This window comes from Triturus cristatus, chromosome 3_1 (assembly GCF_964204655.1).
Source record: "Triturus cristatus chromosome 3_1, aTriCri1.1, whole genome shotgun sequence".
NCBI lineage: Eukaryota > Metazoa > Chordata > Amphibia > Caudata > Salamandridae > Triturus > Triturus cristatus.
Window position 1 is genome coordinate 1,154,631,035 of NC_140583.1, and position 23,659 is coordinate 1,154,654,693.

The 23,659-nt window shown below is 44.5% G+C and overlaps 1 protein-coding gene across 2 annotated transcripts in view; it reads right to left on the reverse strand.

Annotated features, from left to right (window-relative positions):
• Positions 1 to 23,659, reverse strand: part of LOC146861664 (40-kDa huntingtin-associated protein-like) — a 521,777-nt gene that overhangs the window by 92,332 nt on the left and 405,786 nt on the right. For both annotated transcript variants that reach the window (XM_085646014.1, XM_085646015.1), the window contains exons 10-11: positions 14,942 to 14,988; positions 14,794 to 14,849 (exon numbers count right to left, since the gene is read on the reverse strand). In XM_085646014.1, coding sequence (XP_085502140.1) covers positions 14,794 to 14,849; positions 14,942 to 14,988 — 103 coding nt within the window. The remainder of the gene's footprint in view (positions 1 to 14,793; positions 14,850 to 14,941; positions 14,989 to 23,659) is intronic.

Here is a 23,659-nt window from a genome sequence, read left to right on the forward strand (position 1 = left end):
AAGCACAACCCCTATACGCTGATGACAGTTGTCTCCTGTTTTTTCCATGCCCTCAGATGCCGAGTGTAACTGACAAGAATTTATTTGGAATGGCAGTGTGCAAAAACTAACATGGGATCTTATTATGCCTGGATGTCCTCTTCACAAAATGGGGAGGTGGGCTGGCTGTGAGGAATATGTTGATACATAGAGTAACCACCAGAAAGAGTATTACCTAAGATGAAGAACTCAATCTAATGGGATTCCAAATCTTGTGAATCAGTACCACAGCAATGCATCATCCTCAAACATGGGTCTAAGAGGTGGATGTTTCACAAGAAAGACCTGCAGAACAAAGTTAGCAAAATGCCTCTCTCTGTGGACTTGTGAATCAATGCAATAGTGTCTAGTGATGTTCAAAATGCGAACATCCCAAGTTAGTGCTGTATAACAAGTTTCTTACCTTTAGTAATGCCTTATCTAGAATCGTTTCGCAGACCTTCCTCCAGGGAGTTATTGCTTGGATATCTATTCTACGGTAATGAAGCTGCTGTTAAAAGTCTTAATCAGATGAACAAGTTACCTACATTCCGTAACGTCTTATCTGGTAGAGACTCTATCTAGCAGCAGGTACCTTACCTTAGAATTATCCCCAGGAATCCGGCAATTTTTCATGAGCAGTACCCCTTCGTGCCAGTAGGTGGGGCCATTCAGCCCCAAGTGGCATCGTCGTCCACGTCGGAAGTGACGTGTGTGGTGACTATATAGGCGCTACCACAGCAAGCTGACATTAGTTTCTTTATGTAGCTTTCAGCGCTAGAAGGGTGGAGCCAGAAAGTGTACTGATCACTGGTATGTGAAAACTAGAGCCATGAAAGAGGAAAAATCCCCAAGTCTATAAATCCGTTCACAGAGTGGGGAGGATCAGTATGGAATCTGCGACTAGATAGAGTCTCTGCCAAATAAGGCAGTACAGAAGGCAAGTAACTTGTTCATCTGACAGAGACTTCTAGCCACAGATTCCTTTACCTCAGAATAGATAGCCAAGCAATACCTTCCCAAAGGAGAGTCTGAGAAATGATTTCACAATAAGAAGGCCTGCAGGATTGAGCAGGCAAAGTGCCCGCCCTGCCAGAACTCACTGTCCAGGCAGTAGTGCATGGTAAACATGTGCAGAGATGCCCACGTTGCTGCCTGGCAGATGTCCAGGACTGGGACTCTGCATGCTACGGCAGTGGCCGCAGCTTTGGCTCTGGTGGAATGAGCACGTAAACCCTCAGGGGGTTGCTTCTTGGCCAATGCATAGCAGATTTTGATACAGAGCACCATCCATTGGGAGATAGTCCATTTCTGTACTGGATTCCCTTTAAGGCTCCAACATACCCCACGAAGAGTTGTTCATCCACCTGGAACTCTTCTATGGGGTCAAAATAGAACAGCAAAGCTCTTTTTGGGTCAAGCTGGTGGAGTTGCTCCTCTTCCTTAGAGGGATGAGGCAGAAAGTAAAAAGTAGGCTGGTGATAGACTGACCTACATGAATGGGAGTGACCTCCTTCAGAAGTGCGATGGACTAGCTTGTCTGGGAAGATGATGAGGAACAGAGGCTTAGATGACAAAGCCTGGAACTCACTGACCCTCAGGTAAGATGTTAATGCTAATAGAACAGCTGCCTTGCTAGTAAGAATCCTGACAGGACAGTTGCGTAATGGCCCGAAAGGAGTGCATATGAGAACCATCGGGACTGCATTTAGGTCCCAATGAGGCATGGTGAAGGCGGGAAAAAGTGCTGGAGACCTTTCAGAAACATATGTACAATAGGGGACTAGAAAAAGGATTGCTGATCTGGCAACCGCACAAATGTGGAAATTACAGAAAGATAGCCTTTTAAGGTGCCCAAAGCCGAACACTGCTGGAGCAAGTGAAAGAATAATAGAAGGACTTGAGAAAGGGGAGCAGAAAGGAGGTCAGCCTGTTTTTCTGCACATCATGCCACAAACGTGTCCCAATGGCAGGTGAATCCCCGTCTTGAGGGAGTGGATCCTGGCTGCCAGGATGACATTACAGACTTGGGGTGGAAGGACGAAAGCTGTCAACTGTTTCCGCTCAATCTCCATCAATGTAGGTGAAGAATTGACATGTTAATGGGGGGAAACTCTCACCTGCTACTGCAACAGAAGATCCTCCTGAAGGGGCAACCTGATTGGGGGACCGATGGGTATGCTCTACAGCTTGGAATAACGGACCCTCCGAGCCCATTCCAGAGCCACAAGGAGGACTTGGGCCAAGTCGTTCCTGATCTTCTCAAGAACTCTGGGAAGGAGTGGTATGGGCAGAAAGGCGTACACGAGACTTGAGCTCAACTCAATATGAAAAATGCCTCCTAGCAAGAGCCGCCCTGGAAAGCTAGCACCCTAGCCACCACACTCCTCGACTACGGCAACGCGCTCTACGCAGGAATCACCGCCCAACTCCTGAAGAGACTCCAGAAAATACAGAACTCAGCTGCCAAACTCACCCTTAACCTCCCCAAATGGATCCATATCAGCCCCCACCTCAGGAACCTCCGCAGGCCTCCTGTCCAGAAAAGATGCCAATTCAAGATACTGATACATGCCTACAAGGTCCTTCACAACCAAGAACCAGCATGCATCAACCAACACTTGAACTACCACCAACCCTCCAGACACCTGCATTCTGCCTCCTTCTCCCTCGCTCACACTCCTACCTTCCATCCCCGAACAGCATCTCTCTCACGGAATTCAGAAAGGGACTCAAGACCGGGATCTTTGACAGATCGCAGCAGGATCCTAGCACCTGGATACCCTCTCAGGCGGTTAGCCGTGCTCTACAAATCCCGAATGATTGATCGCTCAATTGAGCGTGAAGAACTCCTGGCACTGCACGTTCTCGGCGATGGCAAACAGATCTAACCATGTTCTCCCCACTGCTGAAAGAGACCTTGTACCACCTCCAGATGGAGACGCCATTTGTGATTCGCTAGGCATCTTCGGCTGAGTTTGTCAGCTCTGCACCGATAGATCCAGCAAGGTGTTGAATCACCAGGGCAATGCCCTGACGTTCCAGCCATGTCCAGAGATGCAGAGCCTCTTGACAAAGGGTCCACGACCTCACCCCGCCCTTTTTGTTGCAGTACAACATGGCAGTAGTGTTGTCCGCGAACACCTGCATTAGCCATTCCTTAATGAAGGGTAGAAAGGATTTCAATGCCAGCCAATTCACTCAGAGCTCCAACAAGTGGATGTGGCGTCCAGATTCCGCTGGAGTTCCATCAGACTCAGAGTCATTCTCACCGAAATCCAGGATACAGGCAGAAACATTGGTACCATAGCCTGAATATCCTGGACTCACAGTTCACGAAGATAGGCCTGAAATTGCACTGTGTCCAGAACACTTCAGATGAAAGGGACCATATGAGAAGGGGTTGGGTGTGAATTTGGCATGTTGATAGTAAACCCCAATATGTGCAGGGGATTCGTCGTAGTCTCGAGGTGGAAGATGACTGCCTGGGACGAGCCAGCCTTCAACAGCCAGTCGTCGAGATAGGGGAAGACTGGCACCCCTGATCTCCACAGATGAGCTGCAACTACTGTCATCATCTTGGTTAACACCCTTGGGACACTGGTAAGGTCCAAGGGGAATATGGTGAACTGAAAGTGCTCGTAGCCTACCGTGAACCAAAGGTAATTTCTATGGGCAGGCAGGATAGAGATGTGGAAGAATGTGTCCTGTAAGTCCAACGTTACCAGCCAGTCCCCCGGGTGAAGGGCAGACAGGACTTTAGCGAGCATGAGCATTCTGAATTTCTCCTTTTTCAGGAAGAAATTGAGAGGGCGCAGGTCTAGGATAAGACAAAGGCCTCTGTCCTTCTTGAGCCACAGAAAGTAGCAGAAATACGACCTACTTCTGATGCCGGCATCTTTTCTATGGCCACTTGGCCACTTCCTGGCAGAGGTAGGAGATATGGTCCTCCATCAGCCTGTCACAAGTGGCTAGCATGGTTGGCGGGGTACTCATGAAGAGGAGGGAGTAGTCCCTTTGGCAATTTGGAGTTTCTTAGTGGTCATATGATATTAGCCTCCAGAAGTGCAGGTGATGGTGTATCCTGCCTCCCACTGGGTGCTCATGATAGTCAGAGGGAAAACGAAAAAGGTTTGGAGGCTGTAGCTGCTGGGGGAGTGGCAGATTGGCACAATCCCTGGCTACCTGACCCACGGGGCCTGTGAGTACTGAGTCCTAAGCCACACAGGGGTTATGAAACGTGTGTGCCGTTGTGACTGGGTAGGTACAGACGCAGTTGGAAGCCCCTTCCGTTGTCATAAAAGGCAGATAAGGTGGACGAAGGGCCATGGAAAGGCCCAAGGACCCGAATGTAGCTCTGCCATCCTTGAAGCGCTCCAGCGCGGAGTCCACTTTGTGTCCAAAGAGACAGAAGCCATCAAAGGGCATGTACATTAGCGAGGCATGGACATCCTCTGAAAAGCCAGTGGTTCTAAGGGCCACTGACAAAGAATCCATATCCAGGCCACAGAGTGTTGTGAATTTAGCAGGGTTCCTCCTGTCAGCAATTGCTTGTGAGAGTATGGCTGGGGTCTCCTATGAGACCATGGGCAGCACCTGCACAACCAAGTCCCAGAGCGAGTGCTTTTTGCAGATAAACACTATATTTATAGGGTCTTTGTGTTTGATCTGTAGGCCATTTTATGATCCTTACAGTCTCTTGTGTCTGTCCAGGAAGGGAGTGGGCGCTGGGGAGGGGGTTTATGACTTTCCCGTCCGCTTTGCAGAAACTTTGTAAATGTGAGCTGCATTTGGCGCAGCGTTAGAAGTGTTGTGCCCAGCTATTTAATGCCTAGGAAGGAAAGGGGTTTTTGTTTTGAGGCCAGCCATAACATTATCTGATGGCTTAGTGAATGTATTTTCTGTTGCAATGCTAAATATTTGGGAAGTAAAACCTCCCCTAGGTCTGCATATTGTTTAAGAGATCCCTAGAATCTCCTTTTACGCCCCCAAAAAACCAAACCCTTTTTGGTAACCCATGTGAACATAGCGCGCTATCTGTGATAGCTATGTTAGGAACCAAGAGGAAGACGGGAATATTTTGTTTTGCAGAAATCCTGTGGTATATGGAAGAGGCACCTTATGTGCGTTTCCAACCTAATAGTAAAAACTATGAAAGTACGTTTAAATAATTTAAACACCGTATACAAAGTGTGTAAACAGCACATTCACACACTTGCTGTAAGCGCAGCCTGGTAGATGTGCTTCTATTTTCCAACTTGGTAAAAAACCACAATTATTTAAAATGTTATGGTAATACGTGGAGAAATTCACCCGTGTTCTTGCTCCTATATTACATGGAGCATTTCACCCGTGCTTTTGCTCCTTTATTAAATAATTAAAGAGCAACATATTACCTTGTTTCAGGATGAAGAATCATCTCCCTGCAGAAACGTCCCCCAAAATTCTGGGGGGCTTTCTCTGTTGCCTGCGTCTGCTGCTGTAGTTTCTCAGACGTTTTCAGTGCACCTCCGATCTCCATGGCAGAAAAAATATTCTGAGAGCTTGCACACACACAAAGGGGGTTGTAGCCTGACCAGGGGAATCAGGTTTCACGACCTCCCAACAGGAAAAAAGAAAAGAAAACAAAACAAAAGCACTTTCACACTCCAACCACTAGATGGCGGAATATGCACAGTATGTGAATCTATAAGACGTCTATGCTGCAAAACACCCGTACGACTTCGACTGTGAAGAAGATCTATGGCTCCGTGACCGATTCCGGGACCTTTCTCTAGACGAAATTCCAGACTGTCGCAGTGTTACATGTCGAGCGGCAGGATACTTGACCTCAAGGCCTTGGGGTACATTGAGCGACAATCGACAGAGGTATTGGTGTCATGCTCGAGGCACAAGAGGCAGACAAGGTGTGAGTCTGTCACCAACATCTGCCAGTTACAGGCACCACAGGCTTAAAACTAGTCTTCCTCGTAGACATCCCTGCCACACTAGGAGACAATGTCCCAAAAGTTCTCCAACAAAAGGACAAAAAAAGTCAGTTAAAAAGTGACTGGGGGTAGCTCTTCTCCAGGTATGCGCTGACTGGCATGGAAAGAAAAGAAATGACATCAACGCGCTGGGGTGGCACCTACTTATTACGTTTTATATAGCACGAGCATGACCCTTGCGGGTATCAGAACATCTTAAAATGATCAAGAACACATGTATACAAGCAACGACATCATCATCAAGCATGGACACGGTGTGGGCATCTCTCCTAGAGAGCAAACCACAGGGCAACCAGTAGAACAGAGTAAGAGTATAGTTTACAGGAAGTAAGCATGCGTGCAGAAAAGGGATAGCTCAAGTTCTGGAGTATAGAATATGCTTTCAACAGCATAGATTTGTTCCCTAGTATCCTTTTGACTTTTTTCTTGAATGAGGCAATTGAGGGATTTATTCTGATTTCAGGGGGAAGGGCCTTCCAGACTCTCAGGGCCATGCCTGAAAAGGTTCGGTTATAAGTTTTCTTTTGATGAAATTATGTGGTTTCAGCAGGGAACTAGTGCTTCTAGTGGGCTGTTTGTCTGGAGACGTGGGGGCGCGCTGCTGACTCCCTTTGCTTGTCCTACCGGCTGTTCTGGTCTGCTGCTCATCTGTCCTCCGCTGCCGCCAACACCAACGCGGCCGCAGAGTGGGGACTACAATTCCCAGCTGCCTGTACGGCCGGAACCCGTCGACAGCGTTTCCCGCGCCAGGAGGCGTTTAAAAATCAGGCACTCCCCCGGCAGAGCGGGCTGTTTGTCTGGAGACGTGGGGGCGCGCTGCTGACTCCCTTTGCTTGTCCTACCGGCTGTTCTGGTCTGCTGCTCATCTGTCCTCCGCCGCCGCCAACACCAACGCGGCCGCAGAGTGGGGACTACAATTCCCAGCTGCCTGTGCGGCCGGAACCCGTCGACAGCGTTTCCCGCGCCAGGAGGCGTTTAAAAATCAGGCACTCCCCCGGCAGAGCGGGCTGTTTGTCTGGAGACGTGGGGGCGCGCTGCTGACCCCCTTTGCTTGTCCTACCGGCTGTTCTGGTCTGCTGCTCATCTGTCCTCCGCCGCCGCCAACACCAACGCGGCCGCAGAGTGGGGACTACAATTCCCAGCTGCCTGTGCGGCCGGAACCCGTCGACAGCGTTTCCCGCGCCAGGAGGCGTTTAAAAATCAGGCACTCCCCCCGCGACGCGGGACGCGCGCGGGCGACGCCGGGCTAAGCCCGGGCAAAGGGCGGGCCCTCTGAGGCCCTCAGAGGTCACCAGTGGTCGGGCGGGCCACCCTTCTAAGCTGAACTATCGGGTGATCACCAGGTGAGAGAAACGGAAAATGTCTATCAGTGGGAAGTGTTCTGCAAACCAAACTGGCAAATCGGCATTGACACATCCCATCATACCTTCATCATTAGAAAGCATGTTGGATAATGCCTTTAATATTGTCGCAAATGAAATTGCGAGCACAGAGAGACGGATGTCATTGGGGCTCCTACGCGCACACTCTGAGCCCGGGGACTCCAGTACAGAATACACATTACCCTTATCCCCAACTGTTATAGTTACTAAGCCCAATACGTTTCATCCACCATCTACTACCCCTGAGGAGGAAGGTGACACCATTATCCTTGATTCTCAGCTTGACGTCACTGAATACGTCCCTATCCCCCAGGCATCTTCGAAAACCAAACCTACTGGAGGGACAAGGAAAAAAGGCCCCCCAAAACAGTCAACTAACAAAAGGAAACCAGCCACATGCAATAAGGATCAACCCACACCACAGAGTATGTGGACTAGAGGGAAACAAAAAACAATAGAGGGTAGTAATGCCAGGACTGAACAAGTGCACTTGGCTGAAGGACCCTTGAATACTACCCCCCTCAGAAACGGTATAAACTGTACATGTACACAGACTGATCCTGTTAGTGAAAGTTCCACACTTAACAAGTCAAATGTAAATTTTATGGAAACTATTGTGGACACCATTTTTAAACAGTTAGAATCTCAAATGATCAAACAGTTTAATAATATTTTTAAAAGATTAGATCGTATTGAAACCATGATTAAAAATGAAGACGTAAAAAGGAAGGGGGCCATTAGCCTTGACTTAACAAGGGGTGAGCGCTTTATTAAAGACCTAGAAGCTGCAAATAGGGGCACTTTGATTGAAAGACAAAATGCTTCTAACAAAACGATCACCCCTAGTACCGCACCCAGAGGCGTTAACAAAGCTACAGAATCAACACGCCACATTAGTCAGGGCAGTAATACGTTAAATGATGCTCCCACTCTGTCATCCATAGGGAGGAAGGCAGAATCAACACGCCATATTAGTCAGGTTAGTAATATGTCTAATGATGCCCCCACCTTGTCACCTATAGGGAGGAAGGCACCTACTACCACTGGACTAGATAAGGGCCACACAACTACTATTAGGCCAATAATGCATTCAGGGCCCGTACTTCATCTGCCCCCCGACGCCTGCCCCTATGTAATAATCTTGGCAGGCGTACCACAGTTAAGGGAGGGGCAGAGCGAGTCATGGATGCAACTAAACAACAAATGTACAGACTGGCTATGCAAACATAAAGGGGTAGGCCCTAACATTATGAGAGAAATTTTGACCACTAGACGGGTGAGCTGGGTTGGGCCATCACCCAAGAATATAGAAGGGGATTGTATTGTCATCAATTTTAGAAATCCCTCTACAGTCAAATTTATCCTTGGTAGTATTAACATGCGTTTCCCCCTTCCCAGTGACATAACCTCTTTACCATTGGGCTATTTTTATAGACCGCATCATAGATTACCTAGCCTTACTTTACCACCTCTTCCCTTACACAATAGGTACAGTGCATTGTCTGACCTGGGTACTCTGGACTGACCATCAATTATCTTTCCTGACCCATTGAGCAGAAACCAATCTAATATACCTGATCCAGCAGGGGATCTATCTTTGGATCCAACCAAAACGACTGCTAATGCTGCCAAGGCGGTTAAGGGTAAGAGCTATGTTCCCCCCTTGGTAACACCTATTAATAACCTGACAATCCTGAGCTGGAATATAGCAGGTTTAAATCCCAAAGTAACAAACGGGGAATTGGTGGACTGGGTCTCAAAAATTGACATCTTGATGTTTCAAGAAACCTGGTGCACCACTCCTTTGTTTTTTGATGGATACAGTTGCTTCAACCAAACCGCACCAATTCCTGCGTTGGGCAGACCTAGTGGGGGATTATCCATATGGGTTAAAATAGGCGCAGACATTAAAATTGAACCATTGGAAACACATGACAGGAACTTCCAGGCATTGCTTCACATCAGTAGTGTTAGAATATGTTTAATAAACTTTTATAATAATGATTTTAAAACACATCCCAATATGAATTTTATCAGGTTGTTTAATTTTATTGATAATATTTTAGAAGGACAAAAGTGCGGTAAACTTGATGGGATATGTGTAGGAGGAGATTTCAATGCACACATTCACCGTCAAACCCCTCCCTGTAAAAGAGGCATAGAATTATCCAATCATTTGGCCACAAGGGACTTAATTAATGTTATGGAAAAGGTCAACATCATGGAAAATAACTGTCCCGTGGCCACCTATGTCGGGCATGGGAGTGCATCTACAATTGACTATGTATTCATGACCTCCGCACTTGTGGATCTTTTATTAGAGGCTAAAGTAGCTAGGTCTGTACACAGTGACCATCACCCGATTTTATCCACTCTGAAACTTCCCCACAAGAGGGTGAATCGGATTGAAATAGGGGCAAAAAACCTAGTCGCATCAACTGACAAACTCAGGGTGGTCTGGAAGGGGATTGACAACAAGGGGGTGTTAGCTCGAGTCATCAAATCCGAATCCAGATTAGTATTCACCTGTTTATCTTTCGAGTGCCCTGATCATGCGATTATTGAAGCATTCACGGAGCTGTGTAAGACCATAAAAAAGGAGATATCTAAGCCAGTTATAATCAATTCTGATATTAATCCTAGATGGTTCGATAACTCCTGCTCCAGAGCAAATAGAGATCTGAGAGCTGCTCTAAAAGCTGATCCACCCAATCAAGCATTGGTGAGGTCTCTGAGGATTAGTTATAAACGAACCTTAAGAAGACGATCTGAAGAGCTACTAAAAACTCATTGGGATTCACTTGTACGTACTGCAGCAACAAAGGATGTTGCTGGGTTTTGGAACGAGGTCAAAAACCTGAAGTCATTTGGTTCCAATATTACTCCCATAAATTGCAGTATATCAGGGGATGTATGGGTGAAGCACTTCACTAATATCTATATGGCATCGACTCCTCCCACTGAAAACCGCCAACCTTTTAAGTTCCCGAATATTTTAATAACAGAAGTGGAGGATGCAATCTTTCAAAGCGCAGGAAACAAGGCGCCAGGGCCTGATGGAGTATCCATCGACTTAATAAAATCAGAGCCCGACCTATGGTCCCCATTACTGTGTAATGTCTTTAACAATTTGTCCATCACCTCATTGCCCGATACCTGGTCAAACAGTACAATCGTCCCTATTTTTAAAAAAGGTGATAGACTCGACCCTGGCTGCTATCGCCCAATATCACTGATTGACAATACACTGAAGATTTTGGGCAGGGTTATTTTTAATAAGATCAGTACTTGGGCCGAGGAAAACAAAATTTTACACCCTTGCCAGCTAGGCTTTAGAAATAACGTAGGGACGGTTGAGCAGTGCTTAAACCTAAACCTAGTTTTAGATAAATATATCATAGCAAAAAAATCCCCACTTTACCTAGGTTTTATGGATTTAAGCTCCGCTTTTGACTTTGTCAACCGATCCCGTCTATGGACAGCTTTGCTGAGCTATGGTTTAGATGAATCTTTGGTCCAATTTCTGGCTCATCTGCACAGAGATTTAAAGGCTCGTGTTCGCATTAACAACGATGGTGAGGTTTCGGACGAGATTTTAATTGGCAGGGGTGTAAGACAGGGTTGCGTCCTGGCTCCCCTACTTTTTATTTTATATATAAATGAATTAAGCTCATCACTAGACAAACTAACTACTGATGTCCCGCTCGTCAATGGCAATTCTTTACCCGTACTTCTTTATGCCGACGATGCGGTACTCATAGGCCGTACACCTAATGCACTCCGCACTTTAATTTCAGGCTTTGTTTCTTTTATGGCCGACCTCGACTTATGTACAAATTTTAAAAAATCTTATATAATGTCTTGTGGGCCAAAGAAACATAAAATTCGCCATATAATGGCAGGGAATAATATTCTAGACAGCACTTGCACTTTCCCTTATTTGGGCTTGCTGTTCTCTGATTTTGGATCCTGGCAACCACATGTTGCCAGAGGGAGGAACAAACTGGGTAAAGCCATTAATTCCTTAATTACTTTACGCCAACCAAGGCACGCCGAGGTCACCTCATCACTTTTACAAATTTATAAAACCCAGTGCGTCCCCACAGGAACTTATGGCGCCGAGGTGTGGGGATACTCAAGTTGCACCAATATTCAGGTAGAAGAAAATAAATTCTGTAGGAAGGTACTGGGGGGGGTCATTTCGTCTCCGTCATATGTATGCCACAGAGAACTGAACCTCCCCTACATAGAAGATTTTATAAAATCAAGACCCGCTTTATTTTGGTTAAAAATCTGGCGTAACCAAGCTGCTTCATTGACCCGCGACATAATCTTAGATTGCTTAAAATGTGAGCGGGTAAATTACATCCCTTGGCTTAAAGCGGTACAGACGAGCTTAGAAAGTGTAGAAATGGGGCATCTTTTCTCAGCACCTGACACAATAAACCCATCACATAAGCTCATAGTGAAAAGGGCCTTATTTGATTTGTATCGAACGAATAGAGAAAACATTGAATTTAGAAAGCCAGCCATCCTTGGGTACCTACACATACAAGAACATTGTACTAGGCCACCTAACAAACCCCAAGGTTATTTGTGCAAGGTACTGGGCAGATGGAATAGGAGTTTGTTGTTTAGATTTAGGGATGGGAGCGTGGTAAATTTACTCTGTTTCCCCTTAGGTTACTCCTATAATTTAAGAAATTTGCCCTGTCCATGAAACCAAGGTGGTAAGCAAAGTTTGATGCATTTCACATTGTTTTGCGGCTTCTATAAAAAAATATACCAAACATTTTCTCATTCCTTATTTTAAAGTCAATGCCCTGACAGATTTCAAAGAGGCCTTTAGAATTTTGCGGACACTAAGCAACGAGGATGTAATTTATAGAGTTAGTCATTTTCTCCAAACCGCTGTCCGCTCCCGTGCCTCAATGAATACGACTTGAAGTATGTCTATACATACTTGTATAATGTCTGTTTACATATTATAATGAATGTGGCCTGATAGTCTGTTTATTATCTGTATGTTGCATTTCTGTTCATTAGGTGCACGACAATATGTGTCGAATATATGTTTTATTTTTTATCGTTCATTGGGATGATCTTTTTATATATTTTAACGATGTATTTTATTGAGCTTCTGATGTGAACAAAATGGATTTGGCCTGTTAGCTTTTAGGAGTATCCTTTGCATATTTGCACATTGACTTTGCACTTTTGTATAAGAATGTATGAAATAACTTGTATGTACTTTTATGGATGTTTTAAATATATCCGAATAAAGATCATTTGATTGATTGATAGTGCTTCTAGATGCTCTACAGTCACCAGACAGCGCTAGTTCTTGTGCAAGGTACCTTGGGGTGTCGAAATATAGGGCTTTATGTGTCACGCAGGGTCCGCGCACATCACTTCTGACACGGATGAAGAGCTGAACACCACCACCTACGGGCACGCAAAGGCACTGCTCACGAAACATTTCCGGATCCAGTATGGTGCCTGGAGATAATTCTAAAGTAAGGAATCTGAGGCTAGAATTCTCTATCAGATGTTGTGGTTTTCACCAAGGAGGAAATATGCCAGAGGGCCCTTATGAGGATCTTTTTTGGCCATGGCATAACTGAGTTTAATGCAGTGGACAGTCTATCGTGACAAGATCAAGTTTTGAACCACCTTTCCTTTTTTTTGCAGCAGTGAAGCCAACAAGCAACTGATTATCAATGTGGCAGTGCTTAATCCCATCAGTGTTGAAAGTAAGTGCAGGCTGTGGATCCAACTAATGAAGCCTTTTTCCTATTTAGCTGGAAGTGGTAGAAAAAAGATGCTGGGAGTGATCTTGAAGATTTTAAATGCTCTGCTCACAGTGCAGGTTTTATTATCCATAATAAACGCATTCATGCAGGATTATTATTTTTGACAATTGCATTTAGATACACAGTGATAATTTTAACGTAGTTTGTTGCTTATGAACCGTCGCAAAGCCAGTAGACTTATTTGATATGTTTGTGTGACCCCTAGGGAATCACAGGTGATTACATAATGACTTGTATGGTATTTTCCAGCTGCCAATGTATATATTTGTAAATGATTGCGTAGTATTTAGTAGTGTGTGTGTGCAATAAATATACTTCTCATTTTCCTAAAGAATAAGTACTGACTGGACAATCATTTACTGAGTGTTATTAATGCGTGCTAGTAAATGATGATTACTAGCCCACACCACCTCCCTTGAGTAGGCTTTGGCAGCATAGTCTTTAATCTTTGGTAGCAAACGAAGATCAATCATTCATTTTTATACCATACTCTATGAGCAACATAAATCCATGCACAGTTTTAAGGCATTTCATCACCTCAGCACGGAGCCAGGTGTTAAGTCACTTGGGTAACTGGGGAGCAATGCTGGTTTTGTAGTTTGGATGTAAAGGCACTTCAGATCCACCCTTGACCAGGGTAGAGGAGCAATCCTTTTAACTGCAAGAGTACTTTGATGGCCCATACTGGGTTGTAGGGGGGATCATACATATAACAAATGTGAATATGGTGGCTAGTACCTAGATAATGGCATAGTATTTGTGAGAGTAAACTCCGATGAAGTGGGTCTGGAATGATCAAGAACCCTTTAAGCCGTTGACCTTTGACCTGTGGCACAAGTATTAGAACAGAAGCATGGGTGCACAGGGGAAGGGCAGAACTCCTGACCAGTTCAAAAAAGTACAAAGATAGAGAAATATATTAAGCACACACGTGGTAAATTAGAGAAAGAGCTGCAGTCTTGAAAATTAAGCAGGAGGGCCACGTGCTGTGCAGTAGTTCTTCATTGCCCTCACCTACTAGCAGCCTTCCTAGCAATTTGGAAGCAGCAATTTTCTGTAATGCAAAACCCTCCTCTCTGAGAAAGTTGGAGAATAAGTAAAAGCAGCACTTCCTAAAGGTGACAGGTGAGCAGAATGTAGCAAAACCAAAGGGGATGATGGACGGAGTGTTGAACCTTGAGCAGAATGTACCTACTCGTCATTTTCGTGAGAAAAACAAATGCAGGGAGCATAAGACAAGTGTATGCAGCAAAGATCCAGAAGGGCTGAATCTATACCATAATTTTCAGAATCACTACTACATACATAATTTCCATGAATATTTGATGAATGTTAATTTATCCTATTCAGCTATCATGCAATTATAGCATGGGTTGGGCTGTCCTGAGCCCACCACTATGGATCTAACTGGCCTAAGAGGTGGCACAAAGAAAAACACAAAAAATAAATTGTGATTTCTTGTAATCAACAGTTGTGCAGGCAGAGCATTTAAGTATCTTGTCGGAATTTAATTGATTGTGATACATAAGGGCTGCAATGTCTTTGAGCACCACAGATCAGGCATAAGCGTGATTCACAATGAGTGATACCTACCAGAGCTCCACTTGTAAGATTTTCAAAGATTCAATATCCTTTTCTTGGCAAGCCATCTGAAATAAAAACATACATGTTTATTTACAATCCCATCTTCCTTTGTGTTAACATTTTCAAATCATCACAAAACAAGTTATGAGACACCTACCACCACTGACTGCAGCAACAGGAAAACCTCTTCGGACAAGTAATTCACTGTGAAGTACAGAATTACACGTTAATATTCTGAAGCATTAGTTTGAGGTCCACTAGCAGCAAATAGAAAAAAAAAACATGATCACAACAACAGAATAGCTCAATACTCTACACTAATGGAGATATGTAAGCAGCAAAACCACCAAATATAAAAATAATTTGTCCTCTTGACATAGTATTTGTAAAATAATGGAGCTATATAAGCAGCAAAACCACCAAATATAAAACTAATTTGTCCTCTTGACATAGTATTTGTAAAATGGAGTGTGGGGTTGAGAGGCCTTCCATGGGCAGGAAATTTGTGCCACTTTGCCTCTGTTCGATTTTTCTTCGCCTGCCCTTTATTTTTTTCCTCAATGGACACGACAAGCTGAGTGCCCTGGAGGTATTCAACAAATTTGATAACATTCAAAAACAGAACACAAGCTTGCGAAGGAAAGCACCCAAAATATACCTCCACCCATAGTAAAGGGTTATGACTGGTCATTCAAACCAATGCTATTACACTGAAGGTTAGTAGTAGGCCGATTATAGTGCAGAAGTGCATGATTTTAATTTTTAACAGTAACCCTAAGAAGGATTTTGCAAACCGGTGTCTTGTGCATTTCCCCTAAATGTAGACCTTCTTTCCACCTAGGATGTGCACTTTATTGTGAGTATAATGAGTGTATATGGGCTTTATTGTGTACAACAGGGTGTGTGTGTGTATGTGTGTGATCTGTTTTACACCTGGGCTGTGTGGCCACAAAGAGATCCTATGGAGGTCAGTGAAGACAGCAAAAATTATAGTTTCACTTTAGGTGTGTTATTTCTTCCATGTGGATGTGAAAGCTTTGAGACAACCTGTCCTGGCACTTAAGTGCTAACACCACAGTTATGTGTGAAAGAACATCTACCCATTAACAGTCCATAAACCCCCACTTACCATTTGGGCTGTGCAGGGGATTTGCACCCACTCACACTGTCTACAGTGTATACTTAGCTGGGACACAATAGAGAGTTGAACAATATGCAAGTCAAAGGGTCGTTAAATAGGAATCTGTTGGCCAATTCTTTCTCCTTGCACTATGAACCTCAATAGGTTATTTAGTGCATTGTCCAACCCAAAGATATGAAGTCATATACAAAAATGTTGAATGTAAATTTGAAATTAAATAATAATCCTCTGCTATTAATTTATTTATTATTTCCATTGTTTACAGTTTCGAGATCATTTTTATGATTCCTAGTTAAGGAAATCAATTCCCATGTCTTTTCGTACAACTTCAAATTTGATCTGAAACGCATTCATCATTTGTTTAGTAATTTTAAATTGTTTCTTTAGGACTGCTCCCAAAACATTAAAGTAAAGGGTATCAAAATGCAAACTGTAATCCACTGTAAGTCAGTCATAAAAGGTTACTATCTTTGAAAACTATCCCCTACAAATCATATGAAGAGTTAGCTCATTTAGATCTTTCCCCATCTCTATCCAAAATATGTTTACATTTGGAACTCATGTCAAAACAGCCAAAATTTCACCCCAGTGCAATAATTGCAATATACATAAAATAACATAACCACGTCTTATATTTAGTTGACTGAATTTGGATATCTCAAAAAGTAGAAGTAAAAGTGAATTTGCCCTCCAATATAAACTTTGTGAAGCCAACTCAAACCTCCACACTTCACTATCAATTGTCACCGTTTGGGAAATCCCAGACCTACAATCAAACAAAAAAATATAAGACAGGGACCTGTACTGTTCTTCTAATGAAAAAACTATATTCTCTCTTATCTGCAGAATTCTGTACAAAATAATTGTACACACATAACTTGCACTAGTAGGCTTATAAGCACAAAGAAATGGCATAGCCCTGTGAGGTAACCATAGAACATAATTAGTTCAGTTTATAACAGTGAAAGCACAAGTTACAAGAATACACTTCCGAGTGTGACTGTACATATACAATTCACTAAAATACTATTATCTCAGAGAACCAGGTGCATCTTATGGGTATATCACAACTCTTGATTCTTCATATTAGAATAAAACTGGAAAAACCCTGCCAAATGTCTCAAGAGCGGTATCATTTAGCTAGCAAAAAAACAAAAGAATTACAGGTAGTCTGACTACACAGAGAAACTACAAGTATATAGACATCATTTAATCTTTTCCCTTGCATACAAGAGATATCAGAAAAATGATGGTATGATATTCGATGGGCCAAGATAACTGGGATGGCTGGACATCAAAAGCCTATGTACATTATTAAACATCAAGGTGGCTTAAAGGTAAAGGAATATTTTCTCAATACTAGAGCAATTATTCGTTTAAAAGACAATTAATACAGAATACAATTGTATATATATCAGAGAACCTATTGTTTTCACTGCAAATTTACTCTATTTAGAGGGCAGCAGGGGATTTGTATGGGCTACAGGTTGGCGCTCTCCTATGCCAATCTATTCATAGGTTGGCTTGAGATAGAACGTCACTGAAGTACTAATGCTATTTTCATTCAAAAAAAGACTATATTTGGGAGATGATTTTTCAGGATTTCACAACTATTTGTTACAGTTGTGTGAACAACTGGAAACAAAATCTTGAAGATCCAACTTAGAGTCAGAAACATATAGAATTATTCCCTAGAGTATAGTGACAAAATCTGGAGAAAAAATGATATATATAAATATTTGTGAAAAACGATAACTTGCAATGCAGACTATACAGAAAAGAGACTGCAGTTATTACTAGTGTTTTACTACCACAGGATATTACTGTAAAATCTGCTAAAAACTTTCATGATAAAAGCAGTAAATGTAATAAAATAATTTGAAAACACTGGTCAACATTGGTAGTGCGGCATGTCTCAGTGCAGGAAGGATCACTGTGGAACCCTTTAACTCTTGTGAAAATAAGCGTTAGAACATTTTCTCAAAATCTCAGATCGTGACTCCAACCTCTTCTGATGGGTCCAATCGGCAAGGAAGTTTCGTCACTGCAAAAGAGGCACACGCGGGCGCAAATGTGGGGATCCTCAAAGCGTTCTGGGACCGTGGGGCTGTGGCCCTCTAGAGCTCCACATACAATTACACCGAAGCATGCATGCAATCGACTCCGCGTTACAAACTAGCCATTTACTGCTTCTGTATCACCCAGTTTCCATAGTGTCTTGCTTTTCATTTAGATGCTTTCGCTCCGTATAGATAACTTTTTTATTTTCCTGGTGAAAAAGAGGGCTGCATATCTCGCGTTGTGCAAGTAGGCACAAGTTCTTGAAAGGGGGGTGCCTTGAGGTGCAGGTTCTCCCAAGTCTGAAATGAGGCAGTTCGGAAACTTCTGGACAACTAATGCAGGCCCGCCCTACTCTGCCGAGCCAAGGTACAGGCAGAGGCCTTGATTGTGCGCGAGATTTGCAAAACTTCACCTTAAATTCAAGTTTTCTTTTGCCCTGGGTAGAATCACGTATTGAAAGCCAAGGAAACACCTAAAACAGCATATCGTAACACTCGGCATGCAGGGGGGACGTGTGATAGTACTGTGCGTGTAGGTTCATGTCCCCCAAACCTGCCTGTAGTCAGGGTGGGTTCCCGAACCTCTTAAGTTGAAGGGGCACTTCCATACCCCTGACTCCGGCATTCTAGCTCGATAACTGGCCGTGTCTTCACCTGGCATTAACTTGCCCCCTTCTCGCTCCTAAGTTCACAGAATAGGAACACCCCTCACCTTTGCACAGACTGACCCTTGGGGACTGCTACCAACGCTTCAAATTGCAACACGCGGAAAAGCAGCAAGTTTTACAAACATAAACAATCTGTTTCGCGCCTCCCCGCTCAGCAGTTTCAAAGGCACGTTAGGGGCACCGACAGCTACGGCCCCACGAGAGTCAAACAAAATGAAAATCCACAAAAAGTACAACCCCGAATAATTATTCTCACCCCATGTTCAGCAACCTCCGCAAGCCTTACCCACTCAAGAAGAAAGTGCCATCGCCCAAAAGATAGTGTGCTCCGGACACAGGGGAGGAAGCACAACGTGTGACATGGATTCCCACCCCTGGGGCTCCTAACTTCAACAAAAGGCTGCCACCCAATCGGCCCCCACTCATCGGGCCTCGGGCAGGACTTCCTCTAACGAGCTCGGCTGCACTCTGCGGACTGGCCAGAACGACGCGTGGCTCTCTCCTCAACCCGGGAGCCCTGCGCTGCCATCGGCGGCCTCGGCCGCCTCTGCTGCACTTCCCGGTCTCCTCTGATGCGGCACCTCATCAAGCGGGGCTCCGTCCTCCTCACAGGAGCCCTGCCTGGATTCTTCTTTGGGTCTCCAGTGCGGGATGGGCTCCCGCCTGGCTTCAGCAACACCCAGGTCTCCCCCAACTCACGGGAGGCCCGGTTACTTCCTGCTTCTGTCGCAAGGCCCCGCCCACCTCCAGGAGGCACTGTGCCTCACTCCCGGGCCACGGCGGTGATTCCAGGCAATATTTAGAATGCGGGATAGGCACCCGCAAGTGAAAAATAACGCAAAGGCAGCAATATCGCGGGTGGGCACCCGCTTCTCAATTAAAGCCGCAAAGCGAGGTGGGCACCCGCATTTTTAAATAGACAATGCGGCAATGAGGGGTAGGCTCCCCTTCAATTTAAAACAGAAAGCGGGGTAGGCACCTGCTAGGGAACAATTAAATGCTCGATGCGGGGGAATCCCTACTCCGGGGATTCCCTCCATGATGATCGCAGCTCCAGGCTGCTAGGGCTGTCTGGCTAGCACAGCCTGCACTTCTGCTCTCGTCCTCCCTCTCTCATTTGGAGAGGGAGCTCTTTCGCTTTTGGCCGAGGGCGGGGAGGTTCCATTACTGTGCCCGTCCCCAGATAACGAACAGGAACGGCAGAGTGCGCATAAAGAAAAAAAAGCAGAAACTTACAACCTGCGATGCTGGGCCAATCCCAGCGCGGCTCAAAAGTGACGTAGGAGCTCACAGCCGATGAAGCTCCAGGCAGTGATCTCTTGTCTTTATGGGGCCATATGTTGAAACACATGGACCCATAAAGATAAGAAACCTTTTGCGACGAACGCAAAGCAGGCGAGGCCGTCCAAATGGGACGGCCGAAAAAGCCGAACAAGAACGTCACAAGGAGCTCTTTTCCAATGGCTGGCCACCGTTTAGCGTAAACGGTGACGCTGGCCAATGGAAAAGAGGGGTGGAGCTTAATGCCCTTTACAGAAATACCCAAAGTCATTAAATCTCGCCAGCGAGACTGTGCATGTGCGCAGCCCACGCCAGGCGAGCCCTAAAAAAGAGCCACTTGTTTCTCTAGATAGACACCGGGTTATGCTGCGCGCTGCCACGTGGTTTAAGGATATTTCCTGTCTACAAACAATTTCTCACTTCGTTTCTCATTCTCAATGGAACTGACATGTTTTTGGTTCCAAAATAAAACGTGTTTACAGATACAACATACTAACTTAATAAGCATTTTGGGCCTACTGAATTTGGAAGAATGTGGGAGCTGGTAACATAATTTGTGTAGATTAGCAGATAATTTGTTGTTTGAACAGTTACGTTTTTTAATACGTTGACATATATGTAGCTTTTATTTTCCACTTCAGTTCAATTGTTGCTTTGCTGTTCTGGATCATGCGCACCGCCCAGTGCTGCTCTTCATGCACCTGCACTCAGTCGCTGCTCTTTTCTCTGATTTTAAAATACCAAACTGCCCGAGTTCTCAGTCCCCACCCTTTCATGAGAAACTCAAGAGTTGCAATTTTAACATGTTAATTGAACCAAACTGTCCCAGGACAAGCCTATTTTAGCGCGTAATAGTCATTTGCAGATGGTTGGCAAAGGGGAGATTTACTGGGAGCCATGATGTGATTACAGCCTTCAAATTAAAATATGAATAAGTCTTCTTTCAGTACACTCAATAACGCCAAACACCAAGACTTTTCATATGTTTGCTAAAAAGGGTTCATTCGAACCGTAACGGACAACCATGATGTAAATGTATATTACATTACACACAGCTTGAAAGTGTCCTTATAGACCTGCATCAAAAGCGCAGCACAATCTACCGCGTTTCAACTAGAGAACCAGATGACTTTTTTTTATCTGAGGCAAAGGTGTGAGACTCAATCATTTTCTTGAATAGACCGCAGCACGATCTGAATAGCCCCAGTCAACCCATGTACTTTGAAGTAACAAGGGCACGGAAATCAAAAATGATTTGCCCAGAATCACGCAGTTTAGTCGAGTGGGGAAACCGGGATTAAAGCACGGTCTCCTGGTGCAGAAGTCAGTAACTTGCCCACTTAACCACACCCCTCCTCTTCTCCTCAGGGTTCCCAGTGAAGACAAAAGGATGCATGCATTAAAATGTATATACGAAAGAGTAAAGGTGACCAGCTCTGTGCGCATTATCCTTCAGGGTACAATATTCTGTAGTGCACTTCCTCTCTGATCACAATGTCTGTTTTTCCTAGCCCTGTTTTTTCTTTTCCGATTGAAATCTTGAATAATGTCCCTCTTGAGACTTAAGTGTTCTTTCCAGTTTATCTCTTTTAGAAACACTGATGTATTGAAAAGAAATCTTGTACTACTCTTTACATAGTTAAAAAAATCTCTTTTTGTTTACCGATATAGTTTTAAAATCTGCTGGGGGGGGGACCACCATGTCCCCTTGATAGGGCGGCAACTGCTCAATGACTAGGAAACTGGAGGTTGCGGTATAATAGCGCTTGTGCTAAAGAGACCTGTGAGGGTGGCACTGCGTAGAGTGCTGCGTGTTGTGCGCCGGAGGTTGGCAGTGAGATCGCACATTTAGAACTGCTGGTGTATCAGACCATTCCTGCTGGAGGGGTGAGAGTCCAGTTATGTTACCCTTGGTGTCCCGTTTTATTGTCAAGCGCTATATTGCCATTAGTGTGCCTTGCGGTGTGGTTGGAGGTCAGCTAATTTCCCGCGCTGGTCTTCAAGACTTCATCATAGAGCAGAGTCTGGTGGGTGTTGGTGGTCATCAGTGTTGTGCACGTGGTAATATGCTTCATTGGCATGAATGTTTGCTTGTGTGTGTGTGTGAGCGTGTGCCATGTTGTAGGGGTAACCGACATGGAGCCAGCACATGCACAGCATTTGTAAATATATGTTGGCAGCTGTTCACTTCACATCTGCTATCTTCCCCTTCCAATCCCATCTCTGGGTTTCTGTGCAGCGACTCATGATGTGCAGGTCTCCTTTACGTTCATTCCTATCGCTCTTCTTCTTTCTTATTTTTGTGGCTCCTGGGGATTGTTTATCACCAGCCTACATTGCCACTTGATGAGAGGTATAAGGATTGGCAGGGAGTGCTAAATTGGGTTGCGAAAAGCACAACAGCACTGTTGAAGGCACTAATAAAAAAGAGCTTCTTTCACTTTGTACTGAATGCTCAGCCTCGCCCCATCGCATGAAGATCAAATTTACTGTATATGATATGCCATGCTTTATGTCTTAGATGTGTGGAGCATGGTAGCGCAAGAGGTTGTGTTAAAAACCAAGGAGGTGAACTGTGGTTATACTGAATAAGCAGCACCCTTCGTCATTAACATATTAAATCTCTTTATTGAAGTCGTAACTATCCTTTCACAATCGCCTTATTAACCTTCTTGCTTTCTCAAATTAGACTGAACGTGCACCATTTGCCCTGTCTTTTTTAAAAATGTTCTTCATTGGGAGAACTCCCCCAAAACAACCCCCCCCCTCTCCCCCCCCCCCCCCCAATAACGGTCCGGCTCGATCGCTACGCTTGTGCGCCATAGGGCCGTCATCAGGAAATGTTACACCCCACCACTTTCAAATGTCACCAGCACTGTCCTTTCTATTTTTTCGTACAGTGGATCGGGGGCCCGCCCCTCCCGAGGTCCATTTTCCTCTCTGCTAGGTACCCACAGTAACTACCGGTACCTTGCCACATCTTAGACGCTTTTCTTTGCGGAACATTATCAGTTGTTCCCCCCACATTGGGCAAGCTGCGCTGCCCCTTGACCCTTGCCTCCTACTTCCATCAGCACCCTCTATTAGGCAACCCGGTCCTGAAGATGATCCTGAGTAAATAGGATCGAAACGTTGTCGACCACACTGCGCAATCTGCGGCACAGTCACAACTATTGTTCACATAAAATGTTTAGCCAATCCATGATCAACCATTGTAAATAATCTTTGACGAACCATAGATTTCTGTACATATATTTTTTCACCTTGTCACTTCGTGCCTTCTGCTGCTTCCTCACTTGCGCCGTCACCCTTGTTTGTCACGAGCACTATAGTGCACCAAGTTCTTTTTGGGTTGTCCTTGCAATTCATGTCCACAGTGCTGATAGAACTGTTCTGTTTAAATTGTTGCTTTAAAATATATGATGCCATGAGCACTTTCTAAAAACATACCAAGAGTCTCCCTTCTCCTTTTTGGAATGTCTTGTACATGCATACATACTTGCCTCCCTTAATGATAGCGGTTGAGACATTGTTGTTAGTTTATTGTAGGTAAACTGGTAGCATTTAATTTACAGACCCTGGGTATATGGTATACCCCTTTACAAGTGACTTATAAGAAAATTAAATATGCCGATTGTGTATACACCAATGTTACCATGTTTCGGACAGAAGCATAAGAACTAAAGCACTGGTCAGCAGAGGTAAAGTGCTCAGAGTCCTAAGGC